The following is a 21,913-nucleotide window of genomic DNA, read 5'->3' as shown; positions in this document are numbered from 1 at the left end:
CTGCTCGCCTGCCGCCGGTAGCAGCAGCTTCACCCTGGCCGTTGGTCGGGCCTGCGGTCAGCGTGTAGGGCGGCACGCGGGTCGAGTTGGCCAGCAGCGGCGGCTTACCGGCACGGTCAAGGGGCCAGGCGAAGGGCGCGGTGTCGACGAGGCGGTTGAACTTGACGCTCTCGTCGATCCAGCTCGGATGTACGGCGCAGATGCCGAGCTGGCGGTTCTGCGGCTCGCGCAGCACGCTCAGCTTGCTCGAGTCTTCGGAGGGCGTGATGAGGTGAGTGACCTCCTTGGTCAAGTTGAGCTTGTATGAGCCCCCCAGCGACTGTACGGCACCCATGATTAGCTCGACCTCCAGCTTGGGCATGCGCGACGCGTGGATCACTACGCCCGAGAAAATGCGGGCGGCGTCGGGCGAGTAGAAGCGCTCCGGCTGGCGCTCGCCGAGCGTGTATGAGCGCTGCACCCACTCCGGCTGCTCAGGCGTACGGAGGGAGCATTTCAGCAGCTGTCAAGACAATCGCGTCTCACGACACTTCGAAAAAGGACTCACATCGACGACAACCGCGTGGGAGTCTGCGGCGATGTTGAAGACATTGTCCGCCTGGGGGTCGATGCAGGCCTCGTACTCGGGAAAGTCAAGCGTGGAGGTGATCACGTGGGTCACCTTTTCCGGGTTGAAGCGGTAGGAGCGCGGGAATGCCTTGTTGATCTCACCCGCAGAGTCTTCCCAGCACTGCGCGCCGGCGGTCTGCAGCAGCTCCTTGAGCTGAAGAAGAAGGCGGTTGGAGACAGGTTCAGGTTGTCCCGGTCAGCATCAGCGAGCAGCAAAGCAGAGCAGGTAAAGCAAAGATAAGGAGAATACACGCACCGTAGCGAGCAGCTCTGGACTCAGGTCATCGTTGAGGAAGAAGACGACGCCCTCAAAGATGTGCTCTGGCAGGGGCGCCATGGTGGGCGATACAATCCAATGTGATGCGACGCGACACGCGCGGAGGAGGTCCCGAAAGGCGGGCGCGCGTCCCCGCTTGCGGGTCCTAGTGCACGAGTCTGGTCCGTTCTTCTCTGTGTTGGGAGAGCCCTGGCGCTGGCGCCGTAGGCTATGCCCAGTCGGGGAGGTGAGTGAGCGATGGCTTCCAGACGTGGGTGAAGCAGCCACCGTATGAACGAGAGCTCGATTACATACACATAACCATCAATTTGTATATGGCATAATATATCAAGGGTGTGCACGCGTTTAGATTCGGTGCAACTCACGCGCACGTCGATCTCAATTTTTCATTGATCTATGATATCTCTCACTCTCATCGCGCAACATGCATGCTTGATGTCCAATCCGACCCATCTCATCCCCTCTTGGTGGACAAGAGACGTCAAGCAGAGGCTGGCCTGATGCACTTCCAATCCAAATATCATCCCTCCCCGCGCCGCCCATCCTCCGCTGCATTCAACCAAATCCAACCCAACCCAGTCCGATCCAATCGAATCCCATCAACACCCACTCGCCTGCTCCCCTGATCATGAGTATCGCCAGCGCATTGAAGGGTAAGGCGCGAGATGGCGCGCCGCCACCGCCACCAAGCGATGGGCAGCAGCAGCGTTGCGACGCGCTCGACTCGATCGCCCCATCCTCTTCGTCCGCACAGGCGCAGGAGCATGGGCGCCCTCCACGCAGTCCCCAGGCATGGGTCCATTTTGCCGCCGGCGGCGTCGGCGGTATGTGCGGCGCCATCGTAACGTCGCCGCTCGACGTTGTCAAGACACGCCTGCAATCCGACATGTACCAGCAGCAGCAACAACGGCATACACAGGCATACGCACGGACTCCACCATCGCGCCACGGTGGTGGCGGCAGTGCAGGACTGCTGCGCACGGTGCGCACGCTGGCGTACCACTTTGTCGAAACGGCACAGCTGCTGCGCACCATATCGCTGCGCGAGGGCCCGCGCGCCCTGTTCAAGGGGCTAGGCCCGACGCTCGTGGGCGTCGTGCCGGCGCGGGCGATCAACTTCTCCGTGTACGGTAACGGCAAGCAGCTCCTTGCGCAGCGCTTCAATGCCGGACGCGAGACGCCCGCCGTCCACCTCGTCGCTGCCACGCTCGCGGGCATTGTAACCGCCACCGCGACCAACCCAATCTGGGTCGTGAAGACGCGCCTCCAGCTCGAGAACCAGTCTGAGGCGCGCAGGAGTGCAGACAGGCGGAGAGCAGCCGTCCGCCCCCTGCCTGCAACAACCTCCAGCACCTCGCCCGCTGCCGCTGCCAAGACGCCTCCTGGCGCAGCAGCTGCCTTGATATCGTCCCGCAACGCCTCTTCCTCCTCTCCTTCTTTCTCCTTCCACGCGCGGCCCGCGCCCGCGCGCCCGTCAACCAAATCGTTTGCGATGGTCGTGCAGATCGTCCGCAACGAGGGCATCCACGGCCTGTACAAGGGCATGTCCGCCTCCTACCTCGGCGTTGCAGAGGGGACGATTCAGTGGGCGCTGTACGAGCAACTCAAAGCCTGGGACCGGCGGCAAGGCGCATCACTATCAGCGGAAGGGAGCAAAGCCGACAGCAACGCGGCGCGCGAGCGCCAGTCGCTCACCGGCACCATCTCCGCAGCCGGCACGGCCAAGCTGATCGCGTCGCTCATCACGTACCCGCACGAAGTGATCCGCACGCGCCTGCGACAGCAGCCGCCGGAGACCGGCGCCCCGCGCAAGTACACCGGCCTCCTACAGACGATCCGCGTCGTCGTCAGGGAGGAGGGCGTGGTGGCGCTCTACGGCGGGCTTTCCGCTCATCTGCTAAGGGTCGTTCCTGTGAGTCTATCACTGCGCAACAGATGTCAGCTTATGTACCATGTGCTGACTGTTCTCATTTTATCCTCACGCAGAACGCTGCCGTCATGTTCAGCATCTACGAGCTCTTTCTGCACTTTGCGCCAGCTCAAGAACACGCGACTGCACGATGAGGCCGATCCCCAGATGTTCAACACGCGCCAACGCATCTGTACTACTACTTTCTCCACTTGCAACCTGCCTGGCTGCCCACTTTGTACATCCATGCCCGCGCACACACGCGCATCTTGTAGCATAATAGACCCAACATCCACCCGCTCACACATGGACACACACATACCCGTCGTCACCTGAACTTGGCGCGCACCTGAAGCGAGCGCGCAGCTCAATTCTGTGCATCCGCATGTCCCAATAGTGATACTGCCATACACGCGTATCTCCTCACTTCAGTCAGCCAGCGGCAGCGGAAGAGTCGGTGACGCAGACTTGCCACCATCCCTCACCTCCTCCTTCTGGCCCTGCCCCAGGATGAACTTGGCCGGCTTGAGGCCGGGCCCCGCCGGCGCGGTCGGCGCACCTCCCATGTCATCACCATTCCCAAACATGGCGTTGAGCGTCGCCTTGTCCCTGCGCTGCCGTATGCGCTCCGCCTCGAGGTGCCCTCCCGTCTTGCGTAACGCCTTTCCATCGACGAATCCCGCGAGCTCGTCGGCAAACTCGTCCGTGCGCCCGGCCAGCTCGCGTTGCCGCTGCTTCTCCGCAGCCTGCAGCGCGCGCAGGCGCTTCTCGTGGTCCACGCTCTGCCCGCGCACTTCGAGCATCACCGTATTCAGGCCCTGGTGCCCCTCCTCTGGCGCGGGCGGAATGTATCCACGCGAGCTCGTTCCGCGCAGCTTGACCACTTGCTGGATGTCGTTGAACACATCCTGCAGTGCCGCGTGGTCGTCACGTAGATCGGCAATGAGCGACTCTTGGTGGTTGAGGAATTCCTGCTCCTCCACGATGCTCTGCAGCTCCGACTCCCAGGTCTTCTTCCAGCTCGGCTTGACATTCTGCACATACTTCTCCACTTCCTCCAGGCCTTTGGTCGCTTTCTCGATATCACCAACGATCTTCTTCAGCATTGCTGGCTTCGGCTTGACACCACGCTGGATGACATCGTGCTTGAGGTCGTCGACAGTGTCTTGAAGATCCTCCACCAAAGTGAGCACCTCTTGCGAGCTCGAATCAAGCTGCGCCTTTCCGGCAATAATGAAATTACGTTCGACCGGTGCATCTGCAGTGGCGATTTTGCGCACGCGCTTGTTGCGCTCTCGCAGTTCCTTGAAGAGCGAAGTGACATCGGTCGAGAACTCACCCTGCACCTGACGCATAATGGCAAGCTCGCGACGCAGTTTCTGTAGCTCATCGTACTGCACGCGCAGCTCGTCTGCTGCGCGCGCCCCCGTGGAGTTAGGCGACCCACCGCCCACGGGGCTCTTCCCGCTGGCTGCACGCGCCATCTGCGCCACGCGCTGGCCAGCCGCCGCGAACTCTGAGTCGGAGATCTTGCCGACGTTCTGGGAAGCTGAGCGTTGGACGCTCTCGGCGACATGCGCGTAGGAGTCCTGTTGAATCGACATGCGTCGCACATCGCGCTCCATCACAGCAGCCTTTAGCTCGCGCAGCTCGCGCGTCAACCCACTAATCGAAAGATCGAGATGTTGTTTGACTTGATCAAGAGCTGAAAGTGTGAGTAGCAAGGATCGTGCTGTCAGTACAACTTCCACAAAGCACTGCCAAGGGTCCAAGCACTTACGCTCGATGTTGAGGGTGAGCAATGTATCACTCTGGATGTCCTCGAGATCCTCCAATTCGAAAGAAAGCCCACTCCGCGGATCTTTGATGTAGATGGCGGGGAAGTCATCCTGGCCGGGGGAATAAGCAAAACGGTTGACGAAGAGCATGCGCAAAGTTGCGATGGTGATGCCTCCAGCTGGCAGGTCTGGATCGTAATCGATGACAGCCTTGCGAGTATGACGCCCCAACTGAAGGAATAGATTGAGCTGCCCTTGCGGTAAAAGAGCGCTGGCATGGTAGTTAGCCTGCGTTGGCGTCTCAGCCGAAACGGGTTGTGGGGATGTTACAGTGATGCTGGTATTGGCGCTTTGCGACACGTGCGAAGGCGACTGACTGGCGCGGTTCTGAATCGCATCGAGTCGAGCGCGTTCCGCTGGAGTAGGAAGTGGAGGTACTGGGGGGATGTCGAACTTTACTTCATCCTCCGTCGGCGAGAGGACATGTGCTGCATCGACGAAAGGCAAAGACTCGGTCGAACTCTCTGCCGCCGGTGACAAGCGGCCGCGCGAGCTACCCGAGGGGGACGTGCGCTCTGTCGACTGTGGTAAAGAAAGAGAAGGCAGCATGGGACTGCGATTGGCAGAGGACGCCGTGGAAGAGGTAGAAGAAACGCGCTTGGCTGATTTGATGCCTCGGGATGGCAAGCCAGAAGCCGAAGGCGGCCCGCTGGTGATTGTATCCCCAGACTGTGGACCAGTGGGAATGTCGGCATTGTTGTTGACGACATTCAACCTGCTCGGACGCTTCGAAGTGTTCGTCTTGCGCTCGCTCTGCACGACGCGACGATCCGCCGGCGCAGCGGAGCCACTGGCGCCGCTCGGCGTTGCGCCAAGGTTCAGCATGCTCATCCCCAAGTTGCCAGAGCCAAAGCTGGAGCCAAAGCCTTGGCCAAGACCCATCTTATTGAAAGTGTAAGCGCTGAAGCGTTTCGATGCACGTCGTTCAAGCACATCGCGAGACTTGAGCGCCCGCAGCGAGGGATCCGCTGCCGAATCGATAGAGTCCATCGACAGCGGCGATGTCGCTTCGATGGTCGGAAGCGGAGAGCGGGAAGCAAATCCATCGCTCGTCGGTGTCTGCAGAGTCGACGCGCTGCTTCCTGCACGAGCGTGACCGCTGGCCACCGGCGGCTGTGGTACGACCGGTACCGAACTGGATGGAGCATGCCTTGAGCGGGCCGCCACTGACGGAGATACATCCGTATCAGACACACCGCCTGAGGATGTAGATAGCGGTGTATCAGTCAATCGATACCCTAAATGAGGTGTCCCTTTGTGAGGTGGCGGGGAAGTGACGGTTTCCTCCAGCTCTGAAATGGGCACTGTCGGCGAGAATCGCTTCTCATCTGGCTGCGCCTCCAGGGCTGTTCCTCGCAATGAGTCAATGCTCGGGCGCCGTAGATGCCCTCTGATCAATTGAGACGCACGAGCGCCTGTGTCGATCGGTGGAGCGTGCATCGGCCGCCTCGAGGCCGATGATGAAGGCGACAAGGCGCTCGGAGACCCACGATGAAGCGAATCCCTCGCAGAAGGTAATGGTGGTCGATCTTCCATTAAAGGGTACTGCGGAACTGTAGGAGAGCCTTCGCTTCCGCCTTGTCGCTGAATGCGCAAGCTGTCTCCACGCTTTTGCGAAATCTGACTTGTACTGCCACCGCGCATGAGCACGCTGTCTTTGGGCGTGTTCGAATCCCGTGATGAGTCTGGTATTCGCTGTGCTGCCGCCATTGGAGGAGGACCGGGCACTGGGGTGAATGTGACCGGTGCAGCGGGAGTTTCTTGAAAAGAGGTGCGATTGCGCATCAGATATTGCTTATATTGGGCCTGCTTCAGTTTGAGGCCCTGCAGCAATGCAATTATAATCTCTCTGACCCGAGGTAAGTGTTTTTCCAACACACTCTGCGAGGCTTCTTCCGATAAGCATGCTTCTAGACACGCGCGCAAGTCGTCCGGAACTGACTCGAGGTCCCTGCATTCCCACTATACGTCAGCCTACGCCCACAAATCACAAATGCTTCCGAATGACATTAAAAGAATCTCACCGCATGTCAATTCCATAGCTCCCGAATGCGAGCTTGGCGGTATTGAAGTCGTTTCCCAGTCGCACATAGACATCCGATACTTGTTCCTCTGTACGCTGCCCCATCGACCATTTCGTGAGCGCCTCGAGTAACATCTTGGTAGCCACGAGCAGGCGCGTCACCGACGATTCCATGTGAGATGTGGAGTACTGGTAACAAGCTGGCGTCAGCACCAAATCCAATATTTCGTTCCTTCTTCAAATGCTTTGGCTCACCCTGCCTGCCTGTCCTGCGCTATCTCCAGCGCGAGGCTGCGCCTGTAGTGTCGACATGACGGCAGATATACTTAGGTCCTTGGGTCACAAATCTAAGCGGGGTTGAGGCGCACCACTGGTATGCTATCGAGCAAGTCGACAAAATTAGTTTGATGAACCGGTTGCCGGGCCTACCCAATCAGCTTCAGCGGTCCCGGATGCACAGCGCCGATCACGCCTTGAGCCCGGGAGCTTGTTCTTGCGGCCTCTGGCTCTCAGCCTTGGAGCTGGTGCGAGCCTGTCTTGGAACATTGAACATTCAATCAAGGCGAGATGATGGTGCGAGCGCGCCATGGTCGTCATGATGGTGTCGGCGTGAAGATGGGCTCTCAAGCGAGAGGCCGCTTGCTGCGCCACAGCACTGCGCTTGTCTCGGCCACCTCTCGGGCGAGAGAGCCAGAAAAATCAACGAGAGAGTCCCTCGCTCTTCGAAAATATAAAAATGCATTCACTCTCCTCCCTTCTGTTCGGGAACCAATAAGCTGTCCACGAATGATATCTTACATTGCGAAAGCGAGACTGTCTTGATCACGAAGATTATCAGTACTTGAAAGCGTTTCCACGGTCGGCTTGGGATAGTGAAGATGGGTGGCAAAAAGGTGCGAGAGCGAGGTCAACATGCGCTGGCGCATGATCTGAGTCTGAACGTTTGTCCTCATTCCCGCAGCTCACTGCAAAGACAATCAAGCGCAAGAATGCGCCAACGCACCCGAATTCCCGTAGAGCGCATCAGCTAGCTCGCGTTGCTCACCGAGAAGACAAACTTGCACGGCAAAAGGTGCTCCGGCGCAAGGTGACAGACTCCAGAGGTGAGCTCACACTGATGCGCTCGGTCCTGATTTTTCCCGACGCTGATACATGTCCCTATTTTCCTATTAGTCGAGCGCATGTTTAACATGATCGGACTACTCGATCCGGAAGTAACGCACCTTCCCGATCTTCAAGATCTGCACACATTCATCTCCGATACGTACTTGTCCCTCAACCGTGAACGCCTTGCTGAGGTTCAAGCTGCAAGGCGCCCAGGGCGGCCGCCCTCAAAGGACGAACTGCTTCTGCAAAGCATATGCGCGAAGGAGAAGGAGCAATACAAGATGGGTATGGAAGTGCCAGATCTGACCAACCCCACAAACGTCAAGCTACTAAGAGCGTGGCAGGGCGGCTCGCAAGACCTGCCACTCTTTCGAATCGTTCGCATATCAGACACATTTCCGTGAGTCAATCGCCTCTCCTTGCACACAATCTGCGGCACGAGAATCTGAAAGGCCGTATGTCTCTCACAATATAGTGATCAGTGTGTTCTTATTCAAGCGGGGATACATAAAGAGCTACAGCTAGAGGAGAAAGCACAACAGAGTGCCAACAAGGAGTTAGCCGCCGGTAACAACGCCGCCCCTGCGATTCGAAGCATGTCGCCTGGGAGTCCTTTCCAACGAGCAGATGAATTCATGGGGATGCACTGAACATTCTCTGAGAGATGGTTGTAGCATAGCAGCTCAGATGTGTATCTTATTGATGAAATTTTGATGCTTGTCCTAACGCAGATTGCTGCAGGATATGCAAACGCTCACCTGATCTGAAAACCATGCCTGTATCTGGCTCGATCTTGGGCTAGATTAATGAAAACAGGCCTCACTGACGATTCCTCATTAGTGCCCGCCATCCCCAGTCGATAGGCCGGTGTCAGATTTTAAACCTAGGCCGGTCATCGGTGATGGAATGGCTGGCGGGAAGCAAAAAAGGAGATACGAGCAAAACTGTGACGTGCAAAAAAATCTCGCCACAGAGAGTCGAACTCTGGACCTCAAGATTAACCACCTTCCGGTTGGCCTGCGATTTCCATTACAGTCTTACACTCTACCAACTGAGTTATAGCGAGCTTATACAAGGGAAAAAGTTGACACATATTTAATCTGAATGATCCTCCCAAACAGAATTTTTGCCGTGGCCAGTGGTACGTATGCCTGTTATCTGGTGATCGTTACGAATGCATAGTATGGTCTATATACCCCAATCGATGATCGATGAATTGAAAACGGAGACTTATGTCCATCATATTGAGTGTGAAAGACCTGCGAAAAGGCAGTTGCGCAGACGACATGCGCGGGTTGAAGTAGGGATACCAACTGTCACGGTCGCCGATTCGCATCGTCGCTAATCATTACTTCTCCACCGCACCACCATCGCGCCAGATACCTTAGCGTTAGGCGTGTGACCATCTATACTTTTAGAAAGGGATCTGTAGCCTAGGCTGACAGGAGCTCCGCGTTGAGCATCTTTCTGAATTCGTCCCCTGATCCATAACTCCTTACATGCATAGGAGTGATCTTTTGGTCTCGAGCGCTGGTGGTGCAGGCGTTGCGGCAGGCGCTTGTGAAATCCTCCAGTCCTCTTCCCATCAAAAAGAGCTACTTGATCTAGAGCGTATTCATCATCGCACCCGTCCATCTACAGGCGGCCCTCCATCCACAGTAGCAGCACAATAGGTACAGCACAATAGGCAGTGAGAAGGCAGAGAACTGATATCTACGGCGACGCATATTCAAGATAAATTTCATTTCGGCTCGTGCATTGCTCACATCAAATATCGATCTGGGTTGCGTCCAGGCTAAGAGCATGAAGCTGAAAGAAACGTCAAACATCAGCCAGCATTCGAAGCAATGCGACGTTGCAGTGTCAATGGACTTACCAATAGATTGACATTCCGAATGCGCACGTCGGGCCCAAGCTCCATACCAGGGATAGCACCAACACTCGCAGTGTTAACACTGAACCCGGCAGAGCTGAGCTCATTCGCCAGACCTCCCAGCCGTTGGTCGGCTTGCGTTTTCTTGCGCTTGGCCCATTCTTTCGCGGACACTACGTTCTCCAGAATCTTATCCCTGAGCTCAGCGACCAACGTCTGCTGCTGCTCCATTGAACATGCAACGGCGAGTGCAGCCATAAAGTTCCAGACCGGTTCGTCCTCAATATCGATGTTGCGGTACTTTTTACCGTCTTTGGCTGCATCGGCAAGCGTGGCGGTGCCGAAGGCTCCGGACATGTAGTAGCCTGGTCCGAACGGCAGAGAAGCCCGGGCACGTGTCGATGGGAACAGCCCGGGAAGCATGCAAGGGGTGGAAAGTCGTTGAAACAGCAAAGAGAATATCTGAGACCACTGTTCCAAGTCCTCAGTAGAGGGAATGATCCCTCCACCGCCCTGTCGCAGCGATTCGGCGCGAGAAAGGAAGATGGTGAGGAATGCAATTCCAGGCTAAAGCGAGAGGGAAGGGAACTTCAGTGGCTGCGGGAAGGTGAGTCGCTGAACCATTTAAGACTCACCCTACTTCGAGCAACTCGGACCGCATCATTTCGCTCAATGAAGACAGCAAGCATGCCACTGACGATCTTCATTGGCGCGCTGGCGATCAGTTGCATCATGCTGGGAACGATTGAATTGGCAAATGCTTCCGTCTGACGCTCCACGTCCTCGCGCTGGGCCATGGCTGAAGGCTCGTTCGAGCCAGTACTTTCTCCATCGAGCAGGTGCGCGTACTTGACCACATCGAGCGATTGAAAGGATGCGACAATCATTGTCATGGTGGTGAGCGTCTGCTCAGGGGTCAAATGCCGAAGAGCCCGCGGTAGAAGACGCTTGCCCTTTGATGTCGAGATTAGCGACACAAAGGGGTGCGGATCTGAAATGTCAAGGGGCTCAAGTACGCGCAGGTCCTTCCAGAGGGAAACGGTCAGTGCAGCCTGCCTTTGCTCTAGCGCTTCTGCAGCCGCATCGGCGCCGGGGTCACCCGGCGCAGGTGCATTACGTCGCAGCTGTTCAAGCGCAAGGACTGTGTCATATAGCTTCTCCAGGATGCGCAGTACCTCGTGTTTGCCCAATGCCTGGCGTTTTTGACCAGGTGCACCGCTTTGCCCGAGACTCGCGCCGGCAAGAGCCGCGCGTACAGCATCTTGTGCACCACTAGCTGCACCATCGCTGGCCCCGGAAAATTTCGCCGCCGCTCCGTCCGAAGGCAGCGAAAGCATCTGACGCATGCCCTTTGTGGAGCTTGCAGTGATCCTTCCGAGGGCACCCTCGAGCGCAATACCATTTGCCGACTTTTCGTCACGCTCCTTTCGATGCTTGACGATACGCTCAACCTGTTGCTGCATGCGCAGCATGGCATTTTCGCGACGCGACAAGCGCGGCTGCTTTTTGTTCCTACCGTTCTTCTGCATTTCGTTATGATTGTTGCTCTCTCCCAGAACTGGTGCAGATGGGCCGCGACCACCACGCAAAGCAAAGTAGATATGCGCATAGAAGTCGTCGGTGTACGGATCGGGGGTGACAAGCTGGCTGACTTGGATACGCGTGATAAAATCTTGATCCGAGCGCGTCATGAGGCCATTGTGTTTGGACATAGCCTGGATCTTGGCCAGTTTTCGGCGCAACTTGGCCTCCTGCCGTTCGATCTCCTCAATCTTGCGTCGCACAGTCTCGTGAATGTGTCCTATGGCAGCTACCTGCAGTGTGTCAATGGCCTTTGCCACGTCTGGCTTGGAGACATCGGTAGATCGGACCTGTCGTAGGGCAGGGAATGCCTCGACTACATTGTCCAGAGACTCGAACTGCAACGACGGCGGCAGGCTGAGAATAGTCTGCTGCACAGTGTCAGGCATCGAATCGAGAAGCGCCTTCATGCGCACAAAGTGCATGGCTTGCGCTTCCGCCTGTGCATTAGCAGCCTGCTGCATCGCCAACGCTGCAGGTGGCATGTTCCCTTTGCCTTGAAACGGAGGATGCATAATTCCTCCAGGAGGAATAGGTGTGCCATTGGCACCTTGGCGCTGTGTCTCAAGGAACGTTTTTTCGGCCTGTTGGCGTTGCAGGATCTCCTTTTCTTGAAGCTGTTGCTGTTGTTGCTGCTGTTGCTGCCGCATGATGGATGCGAGGTCCGCCACTCCAGATCGCTCCTTTGCTTGAGTGGGAGCGAGAACCTGAGTCCCAACCTTCGCAGCTGGCTGCATATCAGGCTGAGGTGCGAGTGGCGGCGGCCCACGCGCTTGGCGCATCTGTGCCTCAATCTCCTCCATCGTCAAAGGCTGTCGACCAAGTGGTGCTAGACCATGAGGGCCCGGTGGAGGAAGTTGCTGGCCTGTAAAGGGTGGGAGAGCTCCTGCAGGCGAGGGCTGCTGCTGTTGCTGTTGCGACGTTACGGTGATCCTACTTCCTCTCATCTCAGCCTCGATCTCCTCCATTGTCTTCGGCACAGGGCGTGACGATGTAGCTGCGCCTGTGCCAGCGCGAGGCCCACTGCGCGTACTGTCCAATGTCATGAAGTCATCGAGTTTGCTTGCGAACTTGGACGGTAGAGGGGCCGCAGCGGACTTGCTGATTGCCGGGGGAGCTGGGACTGATGCAGCAGGTACAGCAGCTGCAGGTCCGTGACCAAAGTTAAAGTCGGTGCCTATCCAGCGCAGAAGTCAGAGGTGAGCGTGGGTTGCAATCCGGCGAGGATCATTGCCTGAACAACGCACCGACATCGTCGACTCCAAATGTATCGTCATTGAAAGCGTCATTGCCTTCGTCAAGACGATCACCAAGGCCATCATAGTCCTCTTCTCCCCAAGTATACACTGCTACGTCTTCCTGAGCTCCGGCTGTCAGTGCACTGATCTTGGCATCCAGGGCACTTGGATCATCGTCCTCGTCGCCGAGGCCTCCTTCGCCAGAGTAGGTCGGATCGAAGGTTGGGTCAAACGCGTCGCCGTGTGGCTCGGCCCCCAGGGGACCACCGCTGCTAGCAGCTGGGCGGTCCCGGGGCAACGTTACGTCGAAGCCAAAGAACGACATGCAAACAGCCTCCTTTGGCTACCTTCTACAGCGCGGACGTTGCGCAACAGAAGACGCAAAGGTCAATGTGTACAGTCACGAAGAAGCATTCTTGACCGAAAGTGTTGCGTGTTATCGCTGGCACTGGTTCAACTCCCGCCCTGCTGGCTGCTGCTTGTGGGTCGCAGTCAACGGCATGTCGACTCTCTGAAGTGTTGAGAACTACGACCCTGCGGGATTTACACACTTTTGCTGTTCCACATTATTGAGAATTGATTCACGCCAAAGCCAGAAGACCCAAAGCTATGTGCACTTGCCATGATGTCATCGAGCGGGTGAATGGGCTCGCCGTCTTCCGTTGAATGGGTCGCTGATGCCGTACGAATGAATAGATACATGTGCATTTGTGGAGAAGCAGAATGCATGATGTGGTTGTGTGTGATCACTTCTTAAAGAAACCCAACTGCGGTGCGAGAAGCAAGCCTGTCATCATTCGCGCGCCTTCAACGCAGGAATCCATTCCAACGCACCTTTCCCTTCTTTTTCTCCTTGCTAGCCTTGCTGAGGTCGCTGGGCGATGGGCTAGCCGCTCGATTTTCGTACTGCTGTAGGTGTGCCTGTATGCGTTGCCCGGAAGTGCTACCGTAGCTCGGTGCATTAGAGGGAGGTCGGGGACCAGATGTTTGCTGTGCTTGGGGCTGGTACAGCGTTGGCTGGCTGGGCGAGTAAAATCTTCGATCGTACGAGTCCTGCAATGTTGCCGAAGATGGTTGTGACCAACTCTGATGAGGCTGGTGGTGCGGTTGATAAGTTCCATTACCCGAGTGTTGAGGACCGTCGCGCGTCAATTCGGAACGTGAGCGCAGTCCACTGACGTCGTTGGAGGGCTTGGTCAGCATGGTGGCGCCAGGAGGCAGCGCTAGACCCCCGGGATAGTGACGGGGAGTGTGGTGCGGGTGCTCGTGGTGCCCGTGTCCGTGCCTATGCTGATACTTTGGTGGCCCTTGCGAGAGATGCTTGAGGCTCTCCATGAAGGTTGTCGGTGTGAAGATGTGTGAAGAGCCGATATACACATCCTTTCCGACGGTCGAGGAGCTCAGGTATGCCGAACGAATTTCGGAATAGCTCATTCCGCCGGCAATGAAGATGATGAAGCGCTGTCGCGTTGCATCGTCTCGCGAGAAAGACGAAGGTAAGGAATTGCCCCCTGCGGAGCTCAAGCCACCTCCTGAAGCAACACCAACCCGCGGCTTCTGGTGCCATGTAGGCTTGGCACTGCGCAAGCTGCTCGCAGCCGGCCGCCCAGCACTGCTTGCTGCGCTAGATGAACCAGTGTTCAGGCCAACACGTGCTAACGCAGAGTTACCCGCTGATGAAGCTTGATTGACAAAGCCTGATGTGTCCGGCGGCGCGTCCCGTACATATGGGTAGGTCGACTGCTCTAGCTTTCCGGAGCAGTGGTCTTCAATCATGAGCTTAACCTGCGGCTGATACCGACTGAGTTCGTACTCATTCTCGCGGTATGGTTGCTTTCTTGCGCTCGTCTTCTTGAACCACGTGTCCCACGCCGAGGTCATGGGCTGTTTGACGACGCGGGCGCCGAGGAGAACGAGGTTGTTGACTGCATCCATCTCTTGCAGACCGAGTCTGGCATGCTGGAAAAGTCGCTTCCGGTCCTCGTCCGGCACACCATCGCAGTACATGATGTACAGTGCAATGATGCGGACCTTGTCTGCGTTGCTGACCTGCCTGTCATCCAGCAGTGGCACCATCTCCTCCACGAGCGTCTTGGGTTTCGATCCGTCCGGTGTCATGCGTGTTGCACAGCACTGCTCGACACTCGCCTGTGCGTTGAGCTTAGTTCTCTCAAAGATGTTCATGCAATTATGCGCCATCGTTAGGTGCAGACTGAGCTTCTCCTTCATTTCCTGCATATGCGGCAAGCTCGCGAGCATGTCTCGCATGTCATTCAGGTTACTGCCAGTCGCATACTGGCCTTGTCGACCAGCGTGCTCCTTGAAATCGTCTGTGAGCTTCTGGATGGCCTCTGCGATGTGCAGATGCCGAATCGCGCACCAGACCGAATCCTCGTCCGACAGTACTGCATCTTTCTCCTCCTCCTGCCCCTGCGCATTCGTGAAGCGATAGTGATATCGCAGGCCATCCTCGATGGGCAGCAGGTCGTTGCACATGGCTTGATAGCTGAACTCGTGCAGGAATGGTGCAACAATGTCCATGCTGCGGTCGGTGATAAAAAGGACGCCCTTTGGTCGCCCAGGGTCTTGTTTTGGCTGGTTCTCGCGGACGTAGTCATCAAGTGCGCCTTGCAATCGAAACGCTAGCCGCTTCGTAAAATGGTCTCCGCCTCCTATTGGCGGAGTCCCTCCGGTACTGACGCCCGAACTGTCGTTCGCGTCTCTGAAGCGTGCAATCCTCGCGCTTCCTGAGTACAACGTGTTGCTTCCAGCCCGATCAAAATGCGACGTTGATGGTCCGCCAGCGGCACCTCCATCAGGTGGAGCCAAAGCCCCTAATGGGGGGTGGCTGGGGTTGTAGTAGCGGATTTGAGGAAACTCGTTGAGCGTGACGCAGACGTTGAGCAGGATGTGTGCGGTGGCAACGACCTCGTCCTCGATCGCTCGCTGTGCAGCGCTCATTTCATTGAATGGGCGCGATGATAAGGGTTGAAAGATGGTGTAGAATGATTGAGGACTCCGTAATGAGAAGATTTGATTCTCAGGCGCTGTGCGTGGGGAGCGGCGGTCAGCGCCACAAGTCGAGGATAGGAAGTACTGTCACTTACTCCAGATATTGCAGAAAAGCTCAATGAGCTGTCGAAGCTTTGGCTCCGCTGGCGACCTAGTCAATCGTTGTATGAGCTCGTCCGTGAGTCCTAGGAAGTGGGGAAGGAGGGAGGGTGCTCAGTTTGAGGTCTTACTTTCAGGCAGAACGCATTGAATGCTCACCATCAACGAAAAAGATGTGTGCTGCTGCGTACTTTCCCCTCGATGCGTCCCCCCCAGGCGCTAAGTCATGGATGATAGCATCGACACTAGCAGTTGTCGGACAAAGGATGTAGCAGGCTTCAAAAGCTGGCTGATCATGCCTGTCTGCCTGCTCAATCATCTCCACCCCGGTGACTGACTCTTGTAAGATATCATGCATCTTCGCAACCGAAGAAATCAGCTCTGATGTGTGAGCGTCGAGAACCAAAACCTTCCATCGTGAGGCTGGCTGCACCGAGCGAATCGCAGTAAAGATGCCTTCGTAGCAATGCAAAGGAATAAAGGGTCAGCGATTTCGATCCGCAATTTTCAGCGGCAAGCTAGGCATTTACTCACGATCTCGCACGAGGGAGATCATGCTCTTAGGAGGCATTTTGAAATCCTTTTTGGCTCAAGCACACTTCTACGATGCTGGACGATCCTTGCAACAGCGCCTCTTGACCCAGGTCAAAACCTCCGGATCTCCAGTCTGGCGGATCGCCGGTGTGCCAAGTCTCCACACCCGTTCTTCAACCGTGTGTGTCAAGCTTGCGATGTCTGTGGGCTGCTTTAGAGCTTCGACCTGTAATGCTCTGATGCTCCACGCAGGACAGCCGAGGGGGTGAGGGGCGTGATATGCCACCTTAGCTTGCGCAGGCAGAGATTGGGAGCAACAATGATGAGGCCAGCCTTACCGGGGTCGAGCGCGCAGGTTCTTTTGGTCTTTCGCTGCACTTTCAGGACATTCGCGATGCGATGACGACCAAAGCCAGGAGCAGCGCGTATGCCAATGATTCAACCCTTGATGGGAGGACAGAGACGATGATCGGCATTCGCCAGCCTTTCACCTGAGTGCGGATGTTGATGTAAGAGTGGTCAGGTGTTGGCCCATGCGGCGGCGCCTCTGGCTAGCGCGGTAGCAGCCCACGGCCCGTACGCCGAGGAGAGAGACTCGCGGAGTGGGTGCTGTGTCTCCATCCGACTCAGACCTTGTGCCCGCCCAATCAACCAGGTGCAGAAGATGAATCAACTAGGCTCTACTACTCAGACCATCATGTTGATTTCTGGCACTATTCTTCAAACATGCTTCGCCAGTAGAGGCCACAGAGCTCGCCATAACGCAGCCAGATCACTGTTCACATATTTTCACCGCGACTCAAACTGCACCATCCCTGCGCCGCTCTTGCTCAGACAGGAAAGACACTGCCGGGCGCAAGATGACGCGAGCTAAGAACTTTGCAGGCCGCGTGGCTGCGCTCACCGTGCTTTACACCCTTCTTCTGCTCGATATCATTCCCACTCCCTTGATCAACGACAAGGCAAAGAAGGAGATTCTGCCTACTGTGAGTGGCACAGAGAGGGAAATGAGGGTATCTGTCGATGGCTGGCAGTCGACGGGTGTTTGCTTCTCTGCTGGCGGACGTTCAAAGTTCATCGAATTGATGAATTCTCACCCCGATTTGGCCCGGCAGCTACCTTGGTGGGCACTCATATCGACCGGCAGCTACCTATTATCGCAGCTAGGCTGGGGCCTATATCACTTCAGCGATACGCCGAAGGCGTACGAGGAACTCATGGTGGTGAGTATCGAGGTTTGAGGTTGCCTCGCCGATCGCGTACATGAGGCTTTCACATCATCAAACACGGACACTCACTCACTTCCGATCCCGCACACAGGATATCAAGGAGGCAAAAGACTTCCTTCGGGGACGGGGTGTCGATGTGGATTCATGACACTGGAATCGTAGTTCCAAGCGGCAGCAGTGTGAAATGCTGGCTCATCACGGCATGCTGCAAGACTGTGCTTTCGTGCACGCGAGTACATGCTCTGCCTTCGCCTCTTCACAGCGCTCTCCGCTCGCCTAGACCACACCATTGTATTTGTACTTCGATGGTTTGCCATCTATAACTGCCCACTTTAATACCGACTGATCCTCACAGTCACCCTGCCCTATCAAATGTGAAGCATCGAGTGCGAACATGTGAAGAAGGATATGGTGTAGGTGATGAGTGCATGGCCGACGGTGACTGTACGACTGCACGAGACCACGATTCGTATGTTTCGTGGAGTATTTATTTGTCTGGTAGGTCAAATTACAGGGATTGGATGCGAGGCCTAACTGCGATGGGAGCAAGTGAAATGTGTGTGCCAAGCGACAAAATGGGAGTCTGGTGACCTGCCTGAATTTATAGGAGGACATTGCTTACAACGCACAACTTTCCCATTTGGCTGAGCCCACCTGACTCATTGTCTCGTTTTATCAAGTCGGAAAACGTCGGTCGTTGAATTCGCAAACTCTCGCTCAATGCGACATACGATTAATAATAGTAGCAAGCTATCTATGACTCGTTCCAATCGGTTGCAGCTGGGTACGTACCCATTCGCATGTGACCAGCAGCAACTTATTCGCATTTATTCTTTGTGCTCATTTGTATATATATTTTCTGTTTGTCATTGAAGACTTGGACCTCAAGCTAATCAGCCAGAAGATCGACCACCATGAGCGTCGCATACGGCGGACACGGCTCCTCGATGTCGGCCGGCGGCGCCTCAAACGGCAACCAGCTGGACTATGGCCGTTACTTGTCGTCCCTCGCCAAGCGCTTCCCGCAATCAGCTATCCGAGGGTTGTTCAAAGCCGAGATGATCCCTGGTATGATCTCATTCCTTGCCGGAATGCCGAATCCCGCCACCTTCCCTGTAACCTCCCTTACCTTCACACTCTCCGCCGACCCGGAGGGCTCGGCTGCTGCCACCGCCAATGGAAATGGCCCCAGCGCAGCAAAAGAGGAGATCAAAGTTGAGATCAAGGGCGAGGACCTGAGCCTGGCTCTACAATACAGTCAGACTTCAGGTCTCCCCCGGCTCAACAAGTGGCTCACAACTTTTGTCAGCGAACTGCACAACCGAAAGGTGATAGAGCCAGACAACGAAATTACCGCTGCCAAGGAGGGGCGCCACCCTTGGAGACTTACCGTCGGTGCCGGCAGCCAAGATTTACTACACAAGACGTTCAATGCGCTGCTGGACCCAGAAGATAGCATCTTGGTGGAGGCACCGTGTTACGCGTGAGTACCTTGACGCTGGCGTACCTACCCGTCCACAACGGAGAAGTAATCGAATTCGGTCTTGCCATTTGCAGCGGTGTCATCCCTTCTATGGCCATGATCCCTGCGAACATAATTAATGTTGATTCTGACGCTGAAGGCGTCTCGCCGGCGTCACTTCGGTCCATCCTTTCGCAATGGTCGACAACCCCTTCTACATCAGGCAAGCGCTTCCCCAAGGCCTTGTACACGGTTCCGACTGGTGCAAATCCAGCCGGTACGACTGCGTCTGAGCAGCGTAAGCGCGACGTGCTCGCCATCTGCCGCGAATACGGTATTCTCATCCTCGAAGATGACCCTTACTACTTTCTCAGTTTCCAAGGGCTCGGTGAGGATCCCGTGACGCGACCGCGGTCGAAGAGCTACTTTGCGCTCGAGTCTGAGGACAGGGCGCGCTGGGGGGACGGCTATGTGCTGCGCTTCGAGAGCTTCAGCAAGGTCCTCTCGGCAGGCGTACGCCTGGGCTTCCTTGCGGGTCCCACTGCCATCGTCAATGCAGTGGACACGCTCACCGCCAGCTGGAGCCTCCAGCCGTCTGGCCCGCCGCAAGCGCTGGCCCTCGCGCTGCTCGAGCATTGGGGTAAATCTGGCTTCTTGCGGCACGTCGACCGTGTCTCGTCGTTCTACAAGGCACGCAGGGACGTCTTTGAGACAAAAGTGCGCTGCGTACTCGGCGCCGACCCGGCGAGCGGTAGGCCTGCGGTCGCGGAGTGGGTCAGCCCGGTGGCTGGTATGTTCCTCTGGCTGAAGCTCAAGCTGCCGCCATCTACGAAAGATGGGAGTAATGAGGGTAGCGCGAAGGAGCTGGTCGAGGGAAGGGCAAGAGCCAAAGGCTTCCTCGCGGTGCCGGGCGTCGGGTTTCTGCCGGGCGTGAAAAGTTCACCGTACGTGCGCACAAGCTTCAGCGTCGTACCTGAGGACCAGATCGAGGAAGGCTTCAAGAGACTCAGGGAAAGTATTGAAGAAGCATGGAAGGAAGCGGGGCTAGAGCTCAAGTAGAACATGGTGTATACAACGAAGTTGGAGAAGGCTGCATGGGGGTATTCAATTGTGGACTGTGCATGCACTGACTTCCTTGTATACAAGCGTCCACCACTAATCGAGTTCGTCTTGCTGTGGCCGCGAATCGTCCCCCGAACTGGTATCGGCACGCTGCTCTGCCGCATTGCGTAACACGTCGCGCAGGTGCGAGGCAGATAATGGTTGCTCGTCAAATGTCGATGAAGCCTGTCGATTACCCATCGCGCCAGTGCCGCTAATGGATGGCGTCGACGTCGCCGCCGAGGGATCGGGCATGGCACCTGGCATGCGCACAGCCGCGTCTGCACTCGAGCCAGAAGATAGTGCTGGTGGTGGCGGCGAATCGGCTAATGCTGCGCTATCGGAGGAAAACCTTCCCAAGCTGACTCGACACACAGGACAGGTGCCGTGCATCTTAAGCCAAGGTACAAGGCAATCCTCATGGAAGATGTGTGCACAGGGCATGGCGATGAGTTCGTCTTGCTGCTGTCCTTCGTCCAGATCGCCTACTATTCGTTCCGGCGGATCGTCCTCGCCTTGCGCAGTAGAAGCTGACGGGATGAAATCTTCCTTGCACGTCGGACAGTCGCCATTTTTCGCCTTGGCGAGGCGAGCGAGGTTCTTCCTGCTGAAGCGCTCCAGTTTGGCGATGGCTTCTTCGGATGCAGGTGGCGGCGCTGTGCTGCTCTGCCCTGCAGCCTGTGCCTGCTCCATGAGCTGTGTGACGATGTTGTCCAGCCCTTGCTCACCCCATGCGTAATCACCCGGATTCCCACGCAGGGCTCCGCCGCCAAACATGTCGAACAGCAGCCCGCCCGCGGTTGCTGCAGCACCGATGCTTGTGCCTGACCCGCCAATCATGCTGCCGAACAAATCGGTGAACAGTGTTATCAGCGGCTCAAAGTCGCTACCTGCTGTTGATGTCGCCGCGGCAGATGGCGGGCGATCGGACGCTGAGCCACCAGGGTCGTTGTCGTGGTTGAAGAAACGGCCGTCAGAAGAGGCGCCGGCACCACCCATCCCATCTTCATGCCTTGTGCTACGCGTTCCTCGTCCGGCTGCTTGCGCATTCGCGCCGTCGAGACCTTGGGGAAACGCAGAATTCAGGAATCTGGAGACCGACGCATAATTTGTGAGATGAATCACTGCAGTCATAGTCCTCGTGGCCAACAGCTGCTGCGCATTCTACTCACGACGAGAGTGTCGGGATATCGCCGTCGCCTCTAAGCTCGACGACAGCGGGTCCGTCCGCCAGCGGTCTCCATTCGTTGCCCGGTGGTGCCGCTCTTGCACCTGAGTTCGCCCTTCGTCTCGGAGTAGATGATCCACCATCGGGAATTGCGCCGGAGGTGGAGGCGGTGGAGTTTAGCTCGGAAACGACTGCAGGGTTAGAGGGTGATGAGGGATTCTGTCGGGCAGACAAGTTACTCAGCCTCCATTGAACATTGACTGGGCCCAGCCTGAAGCGCCCGCGCCTCACATTGTCGGACGCAGAAGGCCGTCCAAGGACCGTGTTACCAGCACCACCATTCGCTGCAGTAGGAGGACGTTCGAATTGTGCCGCCGCGCCACTCGATGTACCGCCTACATTTGCGGCGCCCCCAAATGTCGCGCCGCCCAAGCCACCAAAAAGGGCATTGATGAGATTCACTGCTGGGGATGCAGAAGGATCGTAGGCCGGTTCTCCCACATCGCCCATACCCCTCCCTAGACGCAGACCCGTTTGAAAGGGATGCACCGGATCAAAGTCTTGTGGCCTATCCGTTTCTTGCTCGATCTGCCGGGACCAGAAAATGGAGACGCATCAGAGGTAGACCAGAGAGCCAAAAGGGTACCGTGCGATGACTGACCAGCTCGACGAAATCACTCCCGCACCTGGGGCAAGTATACGTCTGACTGGGGGTAATGAGTGGTGTGATCTCCACCCCGCATTGGTGACACCACGCCATCTGTGGTAATGCACCAGGGCGCGGCTGTGAGGAGCCGAGCCTATTGTTGCTACTGCTGCTGCTGCTGCTGCCGGGTGCCGACGTCTCACCTGG

General features: G+C 56.6%; 9 protein-coding genes and 1 non-coding gene across 10 annotated transcripts; 4 read left to right on the top strand and 6 right to left on the bottom strand.

Moving 5' to 3' along the window:
• Nucleotides 1–108: 108 nt before the first annotated feature.
• On the bottom strand, nucleotides 109–1,147 carry K437DRAFT_294404 (uncharacterized protein; the record flags this gene model as incomplete). The annotated part of the gene is made up of 3 exons (XM_013388014.1): nucleotides 866–1,147; nucleotides 548–763; nucleotides 109–502 (listed from the first exon to the last, which is right to left on the bottom strand). Coding segments are annotated over exons 1-3 (690 nt in total), but the record flags the coding sequence as incomplete, so codon positions are not given.
• A 176-nt stretch (nucleotides 1,148–1,323) lies between these two features.
• Nucleotides 1,324–3,097, top strand: K437DRAFT_246754 (mitochondrial carrier). The gene is made up of 2 exons (XM_013388013.1): nucleotides 1,324–2,798; nucleotides 2,873–3,097. The coding sequence occupies exons 1-2, from the start codon at nucleotides 1,515–1,517 to the stop codon at nucleotides 2,948–2,950; spliced, it is 1,362 nt and encodes a 453-aa protein (XP_013243467.1). The 5' UTR covers nucleotides 1,324–1,514; the 3' UTR covers nucleotides 2,951–3,097.
• K437DRAFT_235455 (AIP3-domain-containing protein) lies at nucleotides 2,998–7,212 on the bottom strand. Its single transcript, XM_013388012.1, has 4 exons — nucleotides 6,912–7,212; nucleotides 6,658–6,845; nucleotides 4,576–6,584; nucleotides 2,998–4,500 (listed from the first exon to the last, which is right to left on the bottom strand). The coding sequence occupies exons 1-4, from the start codon at nucleotides 6,966–6,968 to the stop codon at nucleotides 3,224–3,226; spliced, it is 3,531 nt and encodes a 1,176-aa protein (XP_013243466.1). The 5' UTR covers nucleotides 6,969–7,212; the 3' UTR covers nucleotides 2,998–3,223.
• Nucleotides 7,213–7,437: 225 nt separating this feature from the next.
• On the top strand, nucleotides 7,438–8,478 carry K437DRAFT_246747 (uncharacterized protein). The gene is made up of 4 exons (XM_013388011.1): nucleotides 7,438–7,549; nucleotides 7,618–7,759; nucleotides 7,830–8,163; nucleotides 8,239–8,478. Exons 1-4 carry the CDS (start codon nucleotides 7,535–7,537, stop codon nucleotides 8,411–8,413), a joined length of 666 nt encoding a protein of 221 aa, XP_013243465.1. The 5' UTR covers nucleotides 7,438–7,534; the 3' UTR covers nucleotides 8,414–8,478.
• A 247-nt stretch (nucleotides 8,479–8,725) lies between these two features.
• On the bottom strand, nucleotides 8,726–8,829 carry K437DRAFT_t29. Its single transcript has one exon. It is a non-coding gene; the product is annotated as a tRNA-Tyr (tRNA).
• A 566-nt stretch (nucleotides 8,830–9,395) lies between these two features.
• K437DRAFT_256333 (uncharacterized protein) lies at nucleotides 9,396–12,838 on the bottom strand. Its single transcript, XM_013388010.1, has 4 exons — nucleotides 12,465–12,838; nucleotides 10,272–12,394; nucleotides 9,640–10,203; nucleotides 9,396–9,572 (listed from the first exon to the last, which is right to left on the bottom strand). The coding sequence occupies exons 1-4, from the start codon at nucleotides 12,778–12,780 to the stop codon at nucleotides 9,531–9,533; spliced, it is 3,045 nt and encodes a 1,014-aa protein (XP_013243464.1). The 5' UTR covers nucleotides 12,781–12,838; the 3' UTR covers nucleotides 9,396–9,530.
• Nucleotides 12,839–13,046: 208 nt separating this feature from the next.
• K437DRAFT_246739 (Sec1-like protein) lies at nucleotides 13,047–16,548 on the bottom strand. Its single transcript, XM_013388009.1, has 5 exons — nucleotides 16,101–16,548; nucleotides 15,726–16,022; nucleotides 15,563–15,652; nucleotides 13,290–15,502; nucleotides 13,047–13,222 (listed from the first exon to the last, which is right to left on the bottom strand). The coding sequence occupies exons 1-5, from the start codon at nucleotides 16,135–16,137 to the stop codon at nucleotides 13,202–13,204; spliced, it is 2,658 nt and encodes an 885-aa protein (XP_013243463.1). The 5' UTR covers nucleotides 16,138–16,548; the 3' UTR covers nucleotides 13,047–13,201.
• A 277-nt stretch (nucleotides 16,549–16,825) lies between these two features.
• Nucleotides 16,826–17,671, top strand: K437DRAFT_256331 (dolichol-phosphate mannosyltransferase subunit 3). The gene is made up of 3 exons (XM_013388008.1): nucleotides 16,826–17,086; nucleotides 17,216–17,323; nucleotides 17,421–17,671. The coding sequence occupies exons 1-3, from the start codon at nucleotides 16,961–16,963 to the stop codon at nucleotides 17,475–17,477; spliced, it is 291 nt and encodes a 96-aa protein (XP_013243462.1). The 5' UTR covers nucleotides 16,826–16,960; the 3' UTR covers nucleotides 17,478–17,671.
• A 439-nt stretch (nucleotides 17,672–18,110) lies between these two features.
• Nucleotides 18,111–19,964, top strand: K437DRAFT_235440 (PLP-dependent transferase). Its single transcript, XM_013388007.1, has 2 exons — nucleotides 18,111–18,812; nucleotides 18,887–19,964. Exons 1-2 carry the CDS (start codon nucleotides 18,244–18,246, stop codon nucleotides 19,848–19,850), a joined length of 1,533 nt encoding a protein of 510 aa, XP_013243461.1. The 5' UTR covers nucleotides 18,111–18,243; the 3' UTR covers nucleotides 19,851–19,964.
• A 285-nt stretch (nucleotides 19,965–20,249) lies between these two features.
• On the bottom strand, nucleotides 20,250–20,660 carry K437DRAFT_212228 (uncharacterized protein; the record flags this gene model as incomplete). Its single annotated transcript, XM_013388006.1, has 1 exon — nucleotides 20,250–20,660. A coding segment is annotated over one exon (411 nt), but the record flags the coding sequence as incomplete, so codon positions are not given.
• Nucleotides 20,661–21,913: the final 1,253 nt, after the last annotated feature.

This window comes from Tilletiaria anomala (genome assembly GCF_000711695.1).
Source record: "Tilletiaria anomala UBC 951 chromosome Unknown K437scaffold_37, whole genome shotgun sequence".
Taxonomy (NCBI): domain Eukaryota; kingdom Fungi; phylum Basidiomycota; class Exobasidiomycetes; order Georgefischeriales; family Tilletiariaceae; genus Tilletiaria; species Tilletiaria anomala.
This window is presented reverse-complemented; position numbering and strand designations above follow the sequence as displayed.